The sequence below is a fragment of the Eurytemora carolleeae genome, unplaced genomic scaffold (genome assembly GCF_000591075.1).
Source record: "Eurytemora carolleeae unplaced genomic scaffold, Eaff_2.0 scaffold418, whole genome shotgun sequence".
In the NCBI taxonomy this organism is placed as follows: domain Eukaryota; kingdom Metazoa; phylum Arthropoda; class Copepoda; order Calanoida; family Temoridae; genus Eurytemora; species Eurytemora carolleeae.
The window spans coordinates 122,993-141,988 of record NW_019396313.1 but is presented as its reverse complement, the minus strand read 5'-3'; the positions used below and the strand labels follow the sequence as shown (position 1 = coordinate 141,988).

Here is an 18,996-nt window from a genome sequence, read left to right as displayed (position 1 = left end):
TGTTTACAAGTAAACAAAGAGAAGTTGTTAATTGACAACTTCTCTTTGTTAAAAAACTTGGTAGACATCTACACCGAACATGTTACTTTATAAACAAAAACAATTTAAAAAAAAAAATTAAATACAATATAAAAAATAATATTTTTAGATTTTTTTAGTCTTTTTTTCTGACATTTATTGTTCCCTCCGGATCTGTAAACTATATATTTCTTTGCACAATTATTTAATAAACTTCTAATTTACTAGTGTTTAAGTAGTCAGTATAGTTTCATGCTTAGTGGGTAGCACTGTATATTATTGGTCCGAATATCCCTAGTAATTTCTTATGGGCTCGGGCTTAGGAATGTTCAGTAAAAACATGTGTAGTATAATTTATGCAGGAAAAACATTGCAAGAACTGAACCAAACCGGAACTAGGATTTCAACAAGGAACTTGTACAGGGAACTGAAAATTAACAGGAAAATATATAATTTCTATTGAAAAGAAAAGAAAAAATTATGAAAAAAATAAAACACAAAAGAGATCTAAAAAGAGGAACAAAAAAGGAAGAGGGGATTTGAACGCAACTTTGAAGGTTTGGAATTTTATAGCTTCTTCATCATAGACTCTTTAAAAATATATATACAAATACATACATACACATACAATAAACATATATACAAATACATACATACATATACAATAAACATATATATATATATACATAGTCTTTGCTTTGAAAATAGAATTAAAATAATGTTACCTGCGGCGCGGCGCCACGTAATGTTTATTAATAAGAGGTTTATAATATCTTAATTAAGGCAATGATTATGTATCATATCATAGTTGTTATAATGTATATAACATATCATAGTTATGCATAATGTATATAACACATCATAGTTATGTATGATGTATGTATCATATCATAGTTATGTATTATGTATATAACACATCATCATTATGTTGTATGTATATAACATATCATAGTTATGTATTATTTATATAACATATCATAGTTATGTATAATGTATATAACATATCATAGTTATGTATTATGTATATAACATATCATAGTTATGTATGATGTATATAACATATCATAGTTATGTTTAATGTATATAACACATCATAGTTATGTATGATGTATGTATCATATCATAGTTATGTATTATGTATATAACACATCATCATTATGTTTTATGTATATAACATATCATAATTATTTATTATGTTTATAACATATTATAGTTATGTATGATGTATATAACATATCATAGTTATGTATAATGTAAATAACATGAAATAGTTATGTATGATGTATATAACATATCATAGTAATGTATGATGTATATAACATATCATAGTTATTTATTATGTTTATAACATATCTTAATCATGTCTGATGTATATATAATATATCATCAAAGTAATGATGCAGCATATTAGTATTTTGCACCATACAGTCGCTGTAAGTAATCATAATTCCCCCTGTTATGTAAATTTCAAAATATGACCTGTCTTAACTATTTAAATTATTTATTACATGCCGTCTTCCTATTCCACAGTGTTTGGGTCTTACTGCATTATACTCCTATAGCGGAACAGTGACAATATTTTTTTACTTTTTATTTAGTTAAATTTTCAGAAATTCGATTCGTTAACGGTATTCAGAGGCGTCGTCAGGGGGGGGCCTCAAGGGCTAAGTCCCCACCCCAGGACCAGTGAAATATATGGATTTCGGGGGGTTTTGAGGCCCCCCTGGAAAAAAATGTAAGTTTTTGTATAAAATTGTCATAGAACAGTAAATTCTCAGTAACATAATCGTTTAAAGGGACTGTCATGGTATTTTTAAGTGACCTTCCGTTTATAGAGGGAGCATATCCGATTCACAACGGTAACTGTGAAACCTTAATCTGATCAATGATATGGGGAAGATACCGTCTTTTTTATAGCTTAAACAAAGTTTCATTCTGTTAATTTCTACATTTTTTTCTTAAACGAGAAATGCGTAGGTCACAATTGTATAGTGAAATCACAAATAGAAATAATAAATATAAAAAAAACCAAGAACATTTAATTTACACTTTATCAGACAATGCTTTTTAAGGTATACGTTGTGAATCAGACATGCCACTTCGTCCATGTAGGCTCACTTAAAATTACGTTTGTACAGTCCCTTTAAGTACTCTTGTTTCAGATTTATTTTATTATTATTTTTTTATTCAGGTTTAAAACATAATCATTTTCTAGTTAAAAATATAATCCTTTTCTGGTTTAAAACATTATCTTTTCTCTCAAATATGTTGAGAGAGATAAATATTTAGATTCTTCAGAAATATTTTAAACCTTTGGCTAAGAGCTTTCCTGCGCTAACAATACACACAATTTTCATCATTATATTAAATATTATATGTCCGATTATAATTCGGGAACCTCTAGACCGATTTGCCTCTATGTTTAGGTTTGGTTTAAATTCTAAGTTGAGTAATTTGACCTTTATTTGGAAAACTTAGTGTCCAGGCAGAGCTGGGTTCCCAAGCTAGTATATCATAAAGTAAAATATATAAAATTGTTATCAATAAATTACAACTTTAAACAATAAATCATACATTTATTTTGAAGTATTTCTCTTTCATGATTAATCACATGCTAAAATGTAATAAAATGAATGCAACTAAATAAATATATATATAAAATACACTTTTGTGAAGACTTTAAACAACGATTATTTGGTCGCTAGGTGTCTCCGGTCTTGATATATAAGGGATTTTACTAAAGAGAGACACCTACCGGCCAAAAAATTGTTGTTTAAAGTATATCGTAACTAAAAAATAAAACAATTATTATAAAATAATACCTGTCATACGAACGTATCAGATTAAATTCGAAATTTATAGATTCTAATATCTGAATTATTGATTTAAAATGTGATTGATTTTTTTACGATCTGATTGTAACAATGTAATTCTAATTTTTTTTTTGATGCTATACGCTCTTGGGTATAAAACATTTTTTAACCATTTTCTACTCACATACTCGAAAGATAAAGTTAAATTACTATTAGAGTAGCAATTTTAATATTCAATTCAATTCCTCCTTAGTTTTTCAAAAACACTCCCTTTAACAGTTTAAACATTCATAATAATTTTAGTTAGTTCAACTTTCTTACTATTGTAATCCACGTGGGGGAAATCCTTCATGACCAGTGAGCTGGAGATCACAAAAATAGATATTCTTCATGATCATTGAGCTGGAGATCACAAAAATAGATATTCTTCATGATCAGTGAGCTGGAGATCATAAGAAATAGATATTCTTCATGATCAGTGAGCTTGAGATCTCAATTTTGTTTTATTTTAGAGATAAGTTTTTAGTTGAAATAACTATTTTCAAAAATTTGATATTTTCTTTTTAAATCAATTTTTTACTAAATACATCAATTTGAATTAGTGGTGGTTTTTTTGCAAACAAATGTTTAAAATCAGTAACTTCAATAGCTTGTTTTAGAAGTGGCAATATCCCAAATGTGCAATTACCCAAGTGGCAATTTCCACAGCCGCCACCGAAGCGTTAGGTCCCTTGGCCCATTCTAGACACAGCGCTTGGCCTTGTTGCAGCCTGCAGCACCTCAGAGGGCTTAACCTAAACTTTTACATTTGCCGCTTGGGAAATTGCATATTTGGGAAGTTGCCACTTGGGAAATTTTCATTTGGAAAGTCCCTTGGGCAAATACATTTGGGAAAGTACCTTACACCCTTCAGGACTCTTTTATTGTAGTAAAAAGTTATTTAGTAATCTAGTGATATTAGAATTTCTCCAGAATATGCCTAGAAACGTCATTGTCAAAAATGAACATACACACAGCAAGGGTATAGTAGACAAGCCTGCCTGCAGCAATATTCATCATATTGCTGGTCGAATAATACCCACTGTGGGAACCACTGTCTCCAAAAGTTTTAAAAGAGATTCCAACTTCAGCGACGATTGTGAATACTATGAAAATTGTGGAGGATCGCATGCACAAGCTGCGCATACTTTTCTTTACAGTTCTGAAGGTTTCAGCTTCTTCTTTGGCATTCACGCTTTTTAGTGGAATCTGTTCAACTGTTTTGATGCTTTGAAGCTCGAAACAAGAACTTTTTCTTTTTCCGTCAGGGAAAGAGGGTTTTGTTATGCTTGGCAATGATGCAGTGCGCTTTAATTTTTTTGGTGCAGTATTTTTAGCTGGCTGTGCAGGTGTTTCTTTTTTTCCCTGCATTTTCATTTCTTTTGGGACAATCCTCCTTTTTTTCTTTTGAATCATAACAGCTTTTCTGGTAACTAAGCACATTCTTGTCACTTCCAGACCAATAGACACAGAAAGAAAGAGTTGTAAAACTGGAATGAAAGTACAGTTGCTTAACCCATCTTTTGCTTTAGAAGATTTGGTGACATTGAAGGTAAGGGTGTTGGTGTTGTTGAAGAATGAGTCAGTTTCATTAAAGTTTGCCCAGTCTGTTACATTAAACCTGTTCAGAGTGTCAACTATGTGGACATCCAGGGTTTGGTTGTAGCTTTCAGAATCATCATCTAGGAGTCCTAGTTCAGTTTTTACAATCTGCAAGAGTCTGATGTTCTTCCCATGGCCATAATTTCTGCATGTAGACCAGCTGTACATACTGTCTAGGATGCAAACACAGATTGAGCCTATTCCAACCAGAAAGAACCACAACTTAGAATTGGAATTGTGATAAATCACTGGCTTTGCAATCAGGAGTAACCGAGCAGAGCATAGGGCCACTAAGATTCCAGATCCTATAACAGAGTAGCTGTTCAAAGGGAATAGGACGGTTGAGAAGAATTGGTGATTGTCTACAAATCTGATGAGTTGAGGATGAAACCAACAAGTGATGAAGTTCAGAGCATAGGTTCGGGTTGATGCCAGTCCTAGAATCAGGATAACTAGAACCAAGATCCTATTCAACAAGGTTTTCTGAGCTATTGGTCGAGTACACAAGAAGTCAAGGATAGATAAACAAGCCAACAATGTTAATATATAAGCAATTGTTGAAACAGTAAATGTGTAGTAATTAGGTAACCTAGGAACTAACACTACCCATAAAATATAAGAGATTGCTATGAGAACCTTAAATATTTTCTCATTTTCTGTGAACATACTTTTAAACTTTCAGATTAGAATGATTGTTCATAACTGAGAGAGATAAACCTAGTTAATATTTCTCTCAAATTCAATCTCAATCAAGCATAAGCCGTGTAAGAGGATTCTAGTTCAATCTTTGGACGATTTTTCCCAAAGTAAGATATAAGTCTTTCTTATCTTTTTCTTATCTCTAAATCTCTCAATTTATTTTATTAATATTTTAGCCAAATTACGTTCTCTATTCCCTGGATTTTCAAAAAGATTTTAAAAAAAACCAGAAAATCAATGCAAAATCGATTGGCACAAATAAAGCACAAAATTTTGCTTTGCACAAATTCTTCATGGGATATTATCATCTCAAATGTGCGATCATACTAATGTCACAATAAAATTGTAATCTTTTATATAAAGAATAACAAAATAGCAAGAGAACTGTGAGAAAATTAAAAAAAATTTATGCTTTATTTATTGAGTAGTAAACTCTGTTTGTTCTGCTTGTGTGTCGAATCATAACTCATGAACCGTGGATTTGCCTAAAATTTAATTGAAAGGAAATATTATATGTCCAGGCAAAGCACAGTTCCCAAGCTAGAACAAAAAAAAAACTATTTTAATCAATTTTGAGGGAATTTGTTTGGTGATTAAAATAATTTATCACCCAACAACAGGGTGATAAAGTAGATTTATCGACCTGGTAATAAATACTCGTAGGTTGAGCAAAAGTAAGTTAATATTACTATAGGTTATTGTAATGGGTATCGTGCGCACGAAAAAGATTTTGCTGTGATTTTTGTAAATCCTGGCAAAATCATTTTTGCACTTATTAATACCCAAGATATAACTTTAGAAAACTGAACAGTGCATATCTATATTTTTTAAGAAACAAGTAATAAATATTAGATTCAACAATTTTTGAGGTGTTTAGGGACAGTAAAGGAAAAATGAAAGGGGGTATAGGTTGAAAGCTAATCACTTTGGCTCTTGATCGCGACCCATGAAAGTTTTATCTGATGTTACTATCTCGAGAAATTGATATAAAACTGTGTTAAAATCATACGAAAGTTCAAATATGTAAAATTTAGAAAATCTTAAACTTAAATCACGTGACCAGAACTATCACCAATGGCAGAGCAGTATACTGATCACGTGTCTCTGCCTGTATCACGTGATCACTTTACTGCACTGTCATTGGTGGATTTTCTGGTCAACCAATTCGGACGTGTAAATAATATTATGAATTAAATCTATTAAAAATAGAAATAACAAATATAAAATTAGAATTGGAGTAAACTTAAGTAATAATTAGCTTTCCCGGGGATATTATCGTTTTCAGATTGGTTGCTTATTTGCTGAATTTTATCTATTTAAACCCACTACGTTTAAACAAAATTGTATTTATATTAATTTTCGTATAAATTTGACACAGTTGTAAATCAATTTCTCGAGATAGGAACATCAGATAAAACTTTCATGGGTCGCGATCGAGAGCTAAAGTGATTAGCTTTCAGCCTATACCTCCTTTCATTTTTCCTTTACAGTCCCTTTAATGTAATAGTCCTTAATCTCTATATTTTGTAGCAGTGTCTTCTTCAAAATCTAAACAAAATTATATTAAATTATTTAAAATGAAAAAAGTCAATTTTTGAATTGTCTCACTGTGGTTAAGAACTTTTTTCTTAATTCGTAATAAATTATAAATCTTAATAATAAAATTTTTTTTAACCAATTGTTCCGCCCCCCACCCTGTGGTGATTCTTTCTAACTTAAAAATGGCTTACACAGACTTCTGTCTCTATCTTCTTCACTTTGTTAACTATATATTTGTGAACAAATTTATCGTTTATTTTTGATACATGAGGTAGAGTGAAGGACTGTCTAAAGGTTACCTAGTGTTTTTAAAAAAATCAATAATAGTTAAAAGCTTTTTTATTGATTAAGATACAGATCTAAAATAAAAAAATCTTTTTTTTATTTGAAAAGTCCTTTAAACTGGATATATTTTCCACAGTAAAGATAAATATTTTTCATCATTTTTTCTTCGAACTTTCATCGTAGTGGGATGGTGGAANCCCCCCCCCCCCCCAATAAAAAATAACAGGAGAACCAAGTGAACCCTGCATTTTTTTTAACTAAGCAACGAAAAAGTCCAATTTGATGAAAAAACGATTTTTATAAGATATAAAACAATTGTAACCTTGTTTTTTCTAGCTTCCACAGAAAATACTTCATTTGTTCTTGGTCTAAAAACATCAACTTACATTCACCGTCAACTAAGTTTTCGGTGCGTAATCTCCAGTACACTAACCGAAGATACTGTAGGATTCAGTTGCGTAATCTACAGTACACTAACCGAAGACTCTAGGATTCAGTTGCGTAATCTGCAGTACACTAACCGAAGATACAGTAGGATTCAGTTGCGTAATCTGCAGTACACTAACCGAAGATAGAGAAAGATTTAGTTGCGTAATCTGTAGTACACTAACCGAAGATACAGTAGGATTCAGTTGCGTAATCTGCAGTACACTAACCGAAGATACAGTAGGATTCAGGTGCATAATCTGCTCTACTGAGAGTGCAGTACAAGTTCTACGTTGCTATCTAGTGTATTTGCTGTAAATGAACAAACACAATGGCGTTTTAAAACTTGTTGAATTGTATGAATTTTTTTTTCACAATTGAAAATTTAATCATCAAGATCACTTAAATTTTTGTCGACAAACTCTTCACTTAGAAAAAAATTGTAACACTGAACATTCATTTGTAAGCCTTTCAAATTCTAACAATTTAAATACTTACACGCATAATGTTCCATTACCATGTATACAGCCTTTTTTAAACGTTCCCTAAAACATTTTATTTTCAATGAGGTAATTGTATTTTGGGAAGCTGGGAACTTTTGAATGGTTGAGATCGGGATTAAGGCTTGATCCACTCTTTTTCTTAATCTCAAGATTAAATAGTGCTTGTTCTCCTCTTCTTTTTAATCTCCAGATTAATTGACCGATCGGGATTAAGGATATCCCATTCTAAAGTTTTCAGCTATGGACAAATATAGTGTTTCCTGTTTATTAGACTATTCCAAATTATAGGTTGTTAAGTACTTGACAATCTACTTAAACTATTCAAGATAAAAAATTAAGTCTAAGAATCGTACGTTAAACTGAACATAGTATTAGAATCGTATACGTTTTCAATCATATATAACCCCTTTTATTAGAAAGCCATTAAGACGAACAAAAATATTTTGACCTTCAAACATGGAACCAAATAAAATTAGCCTTATCTTTCTTTTTGACCTTCTCTTTCTGTCAAGCTTGCAATACTCGTTTTCCAATTTTCAAATCTATAAGTCCTACTGTATATCTTACTGTTTTATGAGTCCTGCGTTATATCTTACTGTTTTATGAGTCCTACTGTATATCTTTCAGTTTTATGAGTCCTACTGTACATCTTTCAGTTTTATGAGTCCTACTGTACATCTTACAGTTTTATGAGTCCTGCTGTATATCTTTCAGTTTTATGAGTCCTGTACTGTACATCTTACAGTTTTATGAGTCCTACTGTATAAACTGTAAAAGATCCTTACTGGCTTATAGTTAAAGCAGTTTGATAAATCAACATAAAAGTTGCGAAAAAAAATATTTTATAACAAGAAGGTTTGAGTGCCGTCTTCTCTGTGGGTGGGTGAACTACGACAACTGTTTATTTAGAATTATTTGAGGGTTAGGTAAGGTTAAGACAATTTGTGGGCCGAACGCTGCGGTAAAATTACTTATTAACAATAACAGCTGTAAAACCATGTGCGAATAGGTCAGAAGTTTAGCATAGCGGATGTGCGTAGGTCGAAAGATACACCATCGGTAAATATCTTATATTCCCCTTTACAAAACCTTTATTTTAAACCCTTGAATATCTTATTGATAGATTTTATCAAAGATTATATAGATATGCTAAAAGTTCTCCTGAGCTAAGACATTTGTGTTCTGAATGCTTGATCTTGATATCCGATATTGTGGGCACTTTTATGCATTAATTAGTTTACAATGCCCAGAATTCTCAGAACCAAATAAATAAAAAGAAAATGGAAAATGTTTTTTAAACCTGATAAAATTCCCCCGAATTCCACACCAGGCTGCCTTCGCCGTTAATTCGAGATTTATGATCTAAATAAAAATGAGAATTAACTTCAAACTGGAAGTTTCTAAATGTCGTCTAGAGTTTTACATGTCGTCTTGAGTGTAGTTTACACACGAAAAACTGCCATTCAATCACTTAAACGTAAACTATTAATAAATATATATTCTTATTCGATCCAATTTTTAGATTAAACTTTTTGACATTTCAATTTATTTTCACCTAATTCTCCATAGTATGCAGCTACCTCCATTTTCTTCTTCTAAACAAAGATTATATCAACTGCATGTTCCATAATAACCCTGAATGATGTATTCAAGTCTGAAGGATAATATCAGTTCTAATCTTTAAATCCTGAACAATCCACAGCGGTTTAGCTATATTTTTCATATATCAAAACAAAGAAACAATGATAACTAATATGGCGACTGTTTATGTATATCACATGAGTTTTGATCAGGTATAACTACTTGCAGACATTACGGCGGAAAGTAGGACGACTTGTCCGACACAGAACTCCCCCCAGAAACCGAGGTGGAGAGATTGAAGGCGGAGGCGAGGTTTCTTGAATAACTCCTTTCTGTTCTGTGAGGATTTCTGCGAACAGGAACTGCAGGCTGAACTTGAAAAGAACCTTCCTGACGACTCGAGGCGGAGCTGAGGCGGATGAATCTGTTTTTGGACCTTGAGGACGGAGGATTGGACGACCATAAGCAGGAGGACTGGCGGGAATGATCGTGGAGTTGGATATCACTGGTTTGAGTCTGTCAAAGGATACCACATCAACCTTGTCACCAATCTGGAGGCGGAAGAATTTGCTCTGACGTTCCAGCACTTTAAAAGGACCTCTGTATAACGGAGAGAGGGTGGGAAGGGAGGCATCTTCACGGACAAAAACAAAATCAGCTTGAAGCAGAGAGTTTGGTAGAGGTTTAGAAGCAGCGGAAGCTACATGATGAGGAGGAGGGGCGGAGAGGCCTGATGAAGCTAACTGGATTTTCCTCAAGAAAGAATCTGGTGGGAACTCTGGAACGCTCAGAAACTCTCCTGGAATGCTGAGAGCAGATCCATAAACTGCTTCTGCTGAACAAAAACCAGTATCTTCTTTAGGAACAGTACAAAGTCCCAGAAGAACCAGAGGCAGATGTTGAAACCAGTTTGAACCAGCTGCTCGAGCTCTGAGAGCAACCTTCAAGCTTCTGTGGAACAGTTCGATCATACCATTAGCCTGGGGATAATAAGAGGTTGTTCTGGACACCATGATTCCTAGTTCTCTGCAAACTGCAGTCCAGATTGAGGAGATGAACTGGCTTCCTCTATCTGAAGTCAGAGTGTCAGGAACGCTGAACCTTGAGACCCAGGTTAAAATAAATGCTCTTACACAGGACTCAGCAGTAATTGAAGATAAAGGAACTACCTCAGGCCATCTCGTACTTCTATTGATCATCGTGAGTAGATATGAAAAACCATGACTTGATGGAAGAGGCCCTACAATGTTGATATTAACATGAGAGAAACGTCGTCCAGGAACTGGAATTTGAGGAACACTGGACTTCACATGAAAACTGATCTTGCTCCGCTGACACTGCAAACAAGATCTAGACCAGGAACCAATTTCACTTGACATCTTAGGCCAGACAAAACGTGAAGAAATCAATCTCTTAGAACCTCGTATTCCAGGGTGAGTTGTGGAGTGCAGCAAGTCAAAAAGTTTCCGTCTGAGAGAAAAAGGAACAAGGGGTCTTGGAACTCCGGTTGAAATGTCACATTAAACTTCAGTGGTTCTGTAGGGAACGGAAATAATCTTGAGAGAACCAGAGTTGAGAAGAGATTGAACAGAACTACACGAGGATTGAAGAGCAGCTAATTGATCAAAACTGAAACCTGGTCCTGTTGTTAAACCTGGATTCGGAGAAACAGACTGGACGCAACCAAGGGAACATGTCAGGGTTTGAGTCCAAGCTGTCTTGCTCTGAGGGAGTAAACTTGTGGAACAGTAGGTCGGGACAGAACATCATTGACTCAGTTTTCTGCTCCAGGTAGGTGAACTGTGCTGGAGTTGAACTCGGAGATGTAAGAGAGATGACGCTGTTGACAGGTGGACCAGGGCGAGACGTCCTGGAAATAGCAAAAGTTAGAGGTTTGTAGTCAGTATAGAGTGTAAAACTTCTACCTTCGAGCATGAGGCGAAAATGGTGGATGGCGGAGTAGACAGCTAAAAGTTCTCTGTCGAAGGCAGAGTACTTCCTTTCAGCATCATTCAGCTTCCTAGAGTAGAAAGATAAGGGAAACCAACTTCCCCGCATTTGCTGCTGGAGAACTGCTCCAACATGAGATTCGGATGCATCCACGGCCACTGACAAAGCTGAACCAGGTGCTGGATGAAATAGAGTAGGCACGGCGGAGAGAAGACGTTTGCTTGAAGAAAGGCGGATTCCATTGTTGAGGACTACACTAACTGCTTATCAGGACCCTTCAGAGCGTTGGTGAGAGGAGGAGGAGCTAGGATGAGAGCTGCGTCCTTGATAAACTTTCTATAAAAATTCACCATATCAAGAAATCTCTGGAGAGCAGGTTTATCTGTCAGAGTAGGAAATTCATTGACAGCAGAGGTGTGCTTGCTCAGGGGCTGGCATCCAGAGCTTGTGAGGTTGTGACCAAGGAACTTGATCTCGAAAACCGCAAACACACACTTAGGCAGACCCACAGTGAGACCGTGAAGATGGCAGAGCTCAAAAACTTCCCGGAGATGAACCACAAGAGAAGAGAGATCAGGACTAAAACCTAGGATATCATCCACATACACAAAACAGTAAGGCAAACCTCCGAGAACCTGATCCATGAGCTGTTGAAAGGTTTGTCCAGCGTTTCTAAGTCCAAAAGGAAGTCGCAAGAACTCAAACATCCCAAATGGAGTGATGATTGCAGTTTTCTTGATGTCATCCTGAGCCATCAGAACCTGATAATATCCCTTCTGCAGGTCGAGTTTGGAAAAAACTTTGGATCCTGAGATTTGAGAAGAAAAATCAGCAATGTTGGGCAAAGGATACCTTTGAGACGACGATAATCTCCACAGGGCCTCCACAAACCGTCCTTCTTCTTTACCATGTGGAGAGGACTTGACCAGGGAGAGGTTGACCTTCTGACAATGCCTGCCTTCTCCATGGATTCAAACTCCTTCTTGGCGATCTCTAACTTGTCCGGATCCAATCTCCTAGCTTTAGCAAAGACCGCCAGGCTGAGTGAGGAGATGATGACGAACTTCATGACAAGGCGGAGAAGCTGTGAATCCGTCTGAGGAGAGAAAATCTGGAAAATCTGATAGCAATTCTCGAATACATTTTGGTGTTGAAAGAAGAGCCGCCCTCAGAAAACCGGGATCATCTGAAGACAAAAAACTTTCTCCGACACTGTTGAGAGAAGAGGATTCAAGAACTCTGCCACCAGCCATGTCGACCAGAAGGTGATTATGCCGGAGAAAATCAGCTCCAAGGATTGGAGCAGACACTGGAGCAAGATGAAACTTCCAATCATAACTTTTGGAACCAAAACAAAGAGGAATAATCCTGGTTCCGCTGTAGTACATGGTGGATTCGTCCTCGGTGAGGAGCTTGATGTCAGAGTTGGAACTGTTGTTGGAAGGCTTTGAACAAGGAAAAACGGACACTGAAGCTCCGGAGTCTATCAGGAATTTGCGTTTGCTCAAGGAGTCCTGTAGATAGATCAGGCTGGAGCTTCTTGAATTGCCGGCAGGAAGAGAAAAGGATTCCTTCCGGCGGCCAGCTAGTTTCCCGATCAGGAGCAGGGTTTACGGCAATTCAAAGCATTCTCACCATGAGTCCAATGATACCAGCAAAGGGTTGAAGCAGGACGACGACCCGTTGTAGCTGAACTAGAGCGACAACCTCTGTTTGCACTGCTTGGCCCCCTACCAGCGTTGACAATCTGAGGATCCAAGGTTTCTTCAGAGGACAGAACATTAACTGAAGCGGAGGCAAGGCTGTGGTACAATTCATCTGCCTACAAACAAAGAGCACAAGGGTCGGATATATCTTCCTGAGGAGGTGTGCACGAACATCTGCAGGTAAACAGCGCAGGAACAAACCTCGAAAGATGAAGCCAGGCTTGAAATCCTCCGGGAGCAGGGCGATCATCCTGTTCATCAGGTGAGACGGCTTCTGATCACCAGAGAGTGGTAGAGAAATCAAACTCTTGAACCTCTGATAGTCATTGAGACCGTAGGTTTTAACTAACTGTGCTTTAAGGACCTTGTAGGTTTCAGAGGCTGGAGGGGCTCGAATGAGATCTAGCATCTGAGAGGCTACTTCCTGGGACATTGAAGCCACGCAGTGGTAGAACTTGGTGGTGCTGCTGCTGATCCCCTTGATGTTGAACTGGGCCTCAGCCTGGGCGAACCATACTTCCGCAGATTCAGGCCAAAAAGGGGGAAGCTTGAGGGCAACAGCTCCGACACTGGGCAACGCTTCACTTGATTGGGTGGCCATATTCGTTGACTATCACACCAAAAAGCTTATTCACCGCTTCTAATCTTACTTAAGGAGTGGACTGTGATGAAAACAGGGAGCCCGGCTCACTTCAGAAAAGAGTGCTGCGAAAAAATACGGACAAAATATGTAAGGGAGTTAATCATGTCGAGGTCACCAGATTTAGCGACGGCTAAATAAAAGACAAAAGTCTATAAACAACTAACTATATTTTTCATATATCAAAACAAAGAAACAATGATAACTAATATGGCGACTGTTTATGTATATCACATGAGTTTTGATCAGGTAACTACTTGCAGACATTATGTCGGAAAGTAGGACGACTTGTCTGCCACAGCGGAACTTTTTATTCGGAGCAACTAGTGCTTTGATGGAAAAAAACCAATTTAGAAATATAAATCACCGTTAGATTAGAGAAAAAAAACATGGATTAATATTAAAAAACGTTCTACCCCAGATTTACATACAGGGTTACCCACAAACAATGAGATTACAAAGACGACTGTGCGGAATTGCCCAGTCTTTTATTTAAAGTTTACTGTTCTCCGAAGCTGTAAACAGGTTTTTTACATTAATGTATTCTTTATGAATTATGGGTAACCCAGTAAATAACGGTGTTAGGTATTTTCCCAAGGGCTACTTCCCAAGTGAAAGTTTCCCAAGTGGAAATTTACCAAATGTGAAATTTTCCAAGCAGCATATCTTCCCAAAGGTTAGGTTAGGACTTAAGAGAGTCGAGCGCTGCGGCTAGGACAGATTTGGGAAGTTGCCGCTTCTTAAATTTCAAAATTGGGAAGTTGCCACTTGCAAATATGCTCTCGGGAAGTTGCTATTTGCGAAAATATCCTTGGGAATTTGCCATTTGGGATAATGCCTTTAGGATAGTACGAGTACCTAATATTAAATGATTTATCATACCTGTTTTGTATCAATGGTATTCTCTATAGTAAAAACCTTGTAGAAGAAAGTTTGATTCTGATTCGGTTGAAGACTAAAAAATATTTTATGATATTTTTTCAAATTAATTTTTAAGATTAAAAGCATAATAGTACATAATAATAAAGAAATGTTTTCTTTGATCGATATCATTTTTGCATAACCTAATATGGTTTTAAAACATTTTTAATACAATCTTCATTGCAATTGATCAATAATTTTTATGAAGTTTAGAAATTTTAAGTCATTACGTTGCCATTTTCCAATACAACATCCTTATTTCTATTTACCATTAAATATGATGAAACAACTTGGTTGGTAATTAAATGTTTTCAGTTTAAACCGTAAATATTTTTTAATCTACCCTTAACAATCATTTTTAAGGACTACAGTGAGAACCAGCAAACTGTGGAATAGGAAGACGACTTTACAGCGAAACTTAAGTGTATTTTATGTAGTTAAAAAGCAAATAGTTTTACTAGAGACTTATTAACAAACTTGTACATTGTATTGAATCTGGTCACACTGCACAATTGATTAGTCTCATGTTCATTGGACTATTTAGAGTCATAACTTGCGTCTTCTTAATCCAGAGTTTTCTGGTTCTCACTGTATATGGTATACCTTCCTTTTTATGTGTCACCCTCCCCCCCCCTCCCCCACCTTTAAGAGTGAGAGCGTAATTCAAGTGATTTTCCATGGTTTCTCATAACGGTAGCCTATGGATCAAACATGTTGAAAATGTTTTATTATTTCCATGTTTAAAAGTGATTAATTCCGAAAGATCCTATATGTTTTCCTGTAGTATAAATGCGCAATTGTAACTTTTGTACGGATACCACTACAGAAAATTATCAGCTTTCAAAATTATGAGGCCGGATATCTACTTTAAGATTGATAAGACAAAGCTTTTAAGAGTGCTGTTGTGAATCGGGCATTGTCATCCTTGCTTGGAGGGTCACTTGAAATTATACACTTACAGTTCCTTTAAGCCATCCCTGGGTTTGCAATCCCTTATGAATTATTATAAATAAATATAAAGATGTTTTTCTCGTTATTTAGCTAATTGCTTCAGTTATGGAAATTGTCCAAACTGGCAAAAAAAGGTTTTACTCTCACAGGTATAGAAAAAATCGGGTTTGGAAATTAATTTCGATATATTTTATATCCTCTTCAGTCCTACAGAAAATGACCAAAATTATTTCAAATTAAAAATAAAGATAATGTAACAAATAACTTTCTAGAAATTTATAAAAAAGTAAGCAAATTAGGGGAGAGGGTTTTTTTTGAAGTGGAATAAAAAAATGAAAAGTGTAAGAATTATGGTCAACCTTAAAGATTGATGGTATTGTCAAAACTGAAGGAAATGTTCATTGAATTAAGGATTGGGGGGTGGGTGGGGGGGTCTTGTAAATTCTGGTCATTTTCCATTCCCAAATTTATAGAATGAGTCATAATAATAACTGCTACTGGAGAACATAAATGTGAAGGATTAGTTTAAGTTTTGTAAACTGATCTCATTGAAGAAACTAATGAACCAGTTTAGGAATGTTCTTCAAATCTTCTTATCTAAGTGTGAGAGAAGGCTGTGGGAACCTGCTGTACCCTGTTAGAAATGTGTAAATGTAAATTTTCCAAACGAGCAAAAAAAGGTTTTACTCTCACAGGTAGAAAAACTCGGGTTCGGAAATTAATTTTGATATATTTTATATCCTCTTCAGATAATTGAGAAAACGAACCAGGATGTCCAATTAAACTTAAAAAGCATAAACTAGAAAAACTAACTATGTGTTCCATTCCAATTAAACTAAAAAATCATATTCTCTAGAAGTCAATTAAGTGTTAAATGAATATGTTTAAAATTACTCGTTATTTAACTAAATTCTTCAGATAATTGAGAAAACGAACCAGGATGTCCAATTAAACTTAAAAAGCATAAACTAGAAAAAAATAACAATTTGTTCCAATTAAACTTAAAAAGCATATTCTCCAGAAGTCATTTAAGTGTTAAATGAATATCTTATCCATCTATACTGTGGTTGTCAAAAATATCAGACATTGAGATTATGCTGTCCGCAGCAATATCATACAAATGATTTTTTTTTGATTAGCTTTTTATCATTAGACAAAAATTTTTTCTTCTTTTATTATAATTGTGTTGTTAAGTAGGAAACAAAATTCATGTAGTCAGAGGCAAAAACAGTATATGACTATGAGACAAAGGAAAAACACAGTATATGACTATGAGACAAAGGAAAAAAAAACAGTATATGACTATGAGACAAAAGAAAGACAAAGTGGAACACTCTTAGAAATTGCATTATTCTTCAAATGTTGTTGCATGATACGGTGTTGCACGAAATGCAATATAAAGTAAAGGATAAAAAATCCAAACCAATGAGATGTGTTTTTTCAAATACCACTTCTTACATATTTCTCTTCAAAACTGAAAGAGAAAGCGTTTTGACATGAGCTTGTATAATAAAAAAATTTTCCTTACATAGAACGTAACCAAAGCAACGATAAAACATAAACATCCTTTCTGGTCTTCAGCCCAATAAGAAATTAGAAATTATCATCTACCAAATGTGTCATGGAACGCCAAATTCAACTTTAATTGCACAAGTCTCCAAAGTTTTGTAAATGACAATTTTCAAAGAAATTGAGTCTTTGCAACATATTCAATCTGATGGTTTAAACTTTTGGTATTTCAAACTCAGATTATTTGATCAAACAGAATTCACAGTTTGAAATATCTCAGGTCTACGAGATTGATTTAAAAAGATGTAGAGAGGTTATATAATCAGAGTTTGTTGCAAAGACTCAATTTCTTTAGAGGACGAAATTTGACATTTGTTGCCAATTTTCTCTCTACCTGTTAAGATTGATATTACTCTTTATATGTAAAGATGACATTTCTTATTGCGTATTCTTACAAAACATTTAGCAATGGTAAATATACTGCTAGAATTCTTGAACTCATTCTATGCTATATTCTTCTTACCCCTGTTTACTGATTTGAAATTTTAAAATATAAAAAAATATACCTGAATCTCCTGAAATGTTGATGGTGGGAGTTTTCCACATCGGAGAAAAGACTTTCATAACTAAAAATATTATAATTAATTTATAAAATAAAAGTATTTTCTGCCAAAAAAAGTGAAGCAAAAAAAACTCACTTTCATATAGTTTGTCAGAATTTGTGTATGATCAACTTTCAGAATATTATCATTATCATAGGTTTTTATGTCAAATCTAGCAAATCCGAACCATAACTTATTCCTTAGGTTGCAGAACATTAATAAATTCAAAATCTAGAAATAAATCATGGGACCAGGCTGACTTTAAATCGTTGCACAGATCAGTGATCAATGTTGTACAATGTCTGTGCGGTATGTTGGTACTTACCATGGAGGTTGATCCTGGTTTTCCATAATTAGATTAACCAGATCCATCAATTAAATTAGGATTTGACATTTTAATCTAAACAATTAGAAGAATTTTTAAATTCTTAGTATAATCCGCTTTCAGGAGAATATCATTCCGTATCATACAGAGATACACACAAATGATGAGACTTCAGAGACGACTGTACGGAATTTATGCTGTCTGTTTATATTCATGATTTCCAACAATTGTAAAACTGTTTCTCTTTTTGCTCGATCATTATTCATTCTAGACTGCATACATTCTAGACTGCATACATTCTAGACTGCATACATTCTAGACTGCATACATTCTAGACTGCATACATTCTAGACCATACATTCTAGACCATACATTCTAGACCATACATTCTAGGCCATACAAAGACACTATATAAAAACTTATTTTAACTTCGTCGTATTTAAAAAGTCTAAAGTCGTCTTCACTTGGAAAATAAATTTACTCTAAACCTGGTTGGGCTATTTTATATATAGGTTGGGGGTTATGATTTTTTCCTTGAGTTGAGATAGGAAAGTGTGAAACATGTCCATAGTCCAACTTTTCAAGGCTTGTAAATCAAAAAAAGTTAGACCTCTAACTTTAAGTTTAGGTTGCAAGATAGGGTTTTTAAAAAGTTTAAAAAGTACGTAGAATAAACGTTTAAATATAATTTCGTTTAATTTTGACAAAGGTTAGCATGTGACACATGATATTACATCCATTTTTTAAGGGCTTTTCAAATATATAAATCAGAATTCTTAACTAATAAAAAAAAGTCATTAAGGATTTCTGATTTTTTTTAACCCCCCCTCCATTACAAACGTTATAAGGTTTAAGTACATTAACTTCTTTGAACATTTTTTTTAAAC

General features: G+C 34.6%; 1 protein-coding gene across 1 annotated transcript; it reads right to left on the bottom strand.

Annotated features, from left to right (window-relative positions):
* Nucleotides 1-4,879: 4,879 nt before the first annotated feature.
* LOC111700721 (uncharacterized) lies at nucleotides 4,880-18,204 on the bottom strand. The gene is made up of 9 exons (XM_023471732.1): nucleotides 18,110-18,204; nucleotides 17,749-17,808; nucleotides 14,684-14,756; nucleotides 9,480-9,519; nucleotides 9,225-9,286; nucleotides 7,920-7,966; nucleotides 7,318-7,363; nucleotides 6,660-6,719; nucleotides 4,880-4,909 (listed from the first exon to the last, which is right to left on the bottom strand). The coding sequence occupies exons 1-9, from the start codon at nucleotides 18,154-18,156 to the stop codon at nucleotides 4,880-4,882; spliced, it is 465 nt and encodes a 154-aa protein (XP_023327500.1). The 5' UTR covers nucleotides 18,157-18,204.
* Between the last annotated feature and the right edge of the window lie 792 nt (nucleotides 18,205-18,996).

What these genes read in the sequence shown, in the direction of transcription:
- LOC111700721 (XM_023471732.1), bottom strand. Translation starts at nt 18,156, where the DNA reads ATGGATCTGGTTAATCTAATTATGGAAAACCAGGATCAACCTCCATG. An exon ending in ATACCATTGATACAAAACAG is followed by an intron (nt 9,520 to 14,683) that starts GTATGATAAATC and finishes ATCTTTGTTTAG; the next exon opens with AAGAAGAAAATGGAGGTAGC. An exon ending in TGGAAGCTAGAAAAAACAAG is followed by an intron (nt 6,720 to 7,317) that starts GTTACAATTGTT and finishes AATTTTGTTTAG; the next exon opens with ATTTTGAAGAAGACACTGCT.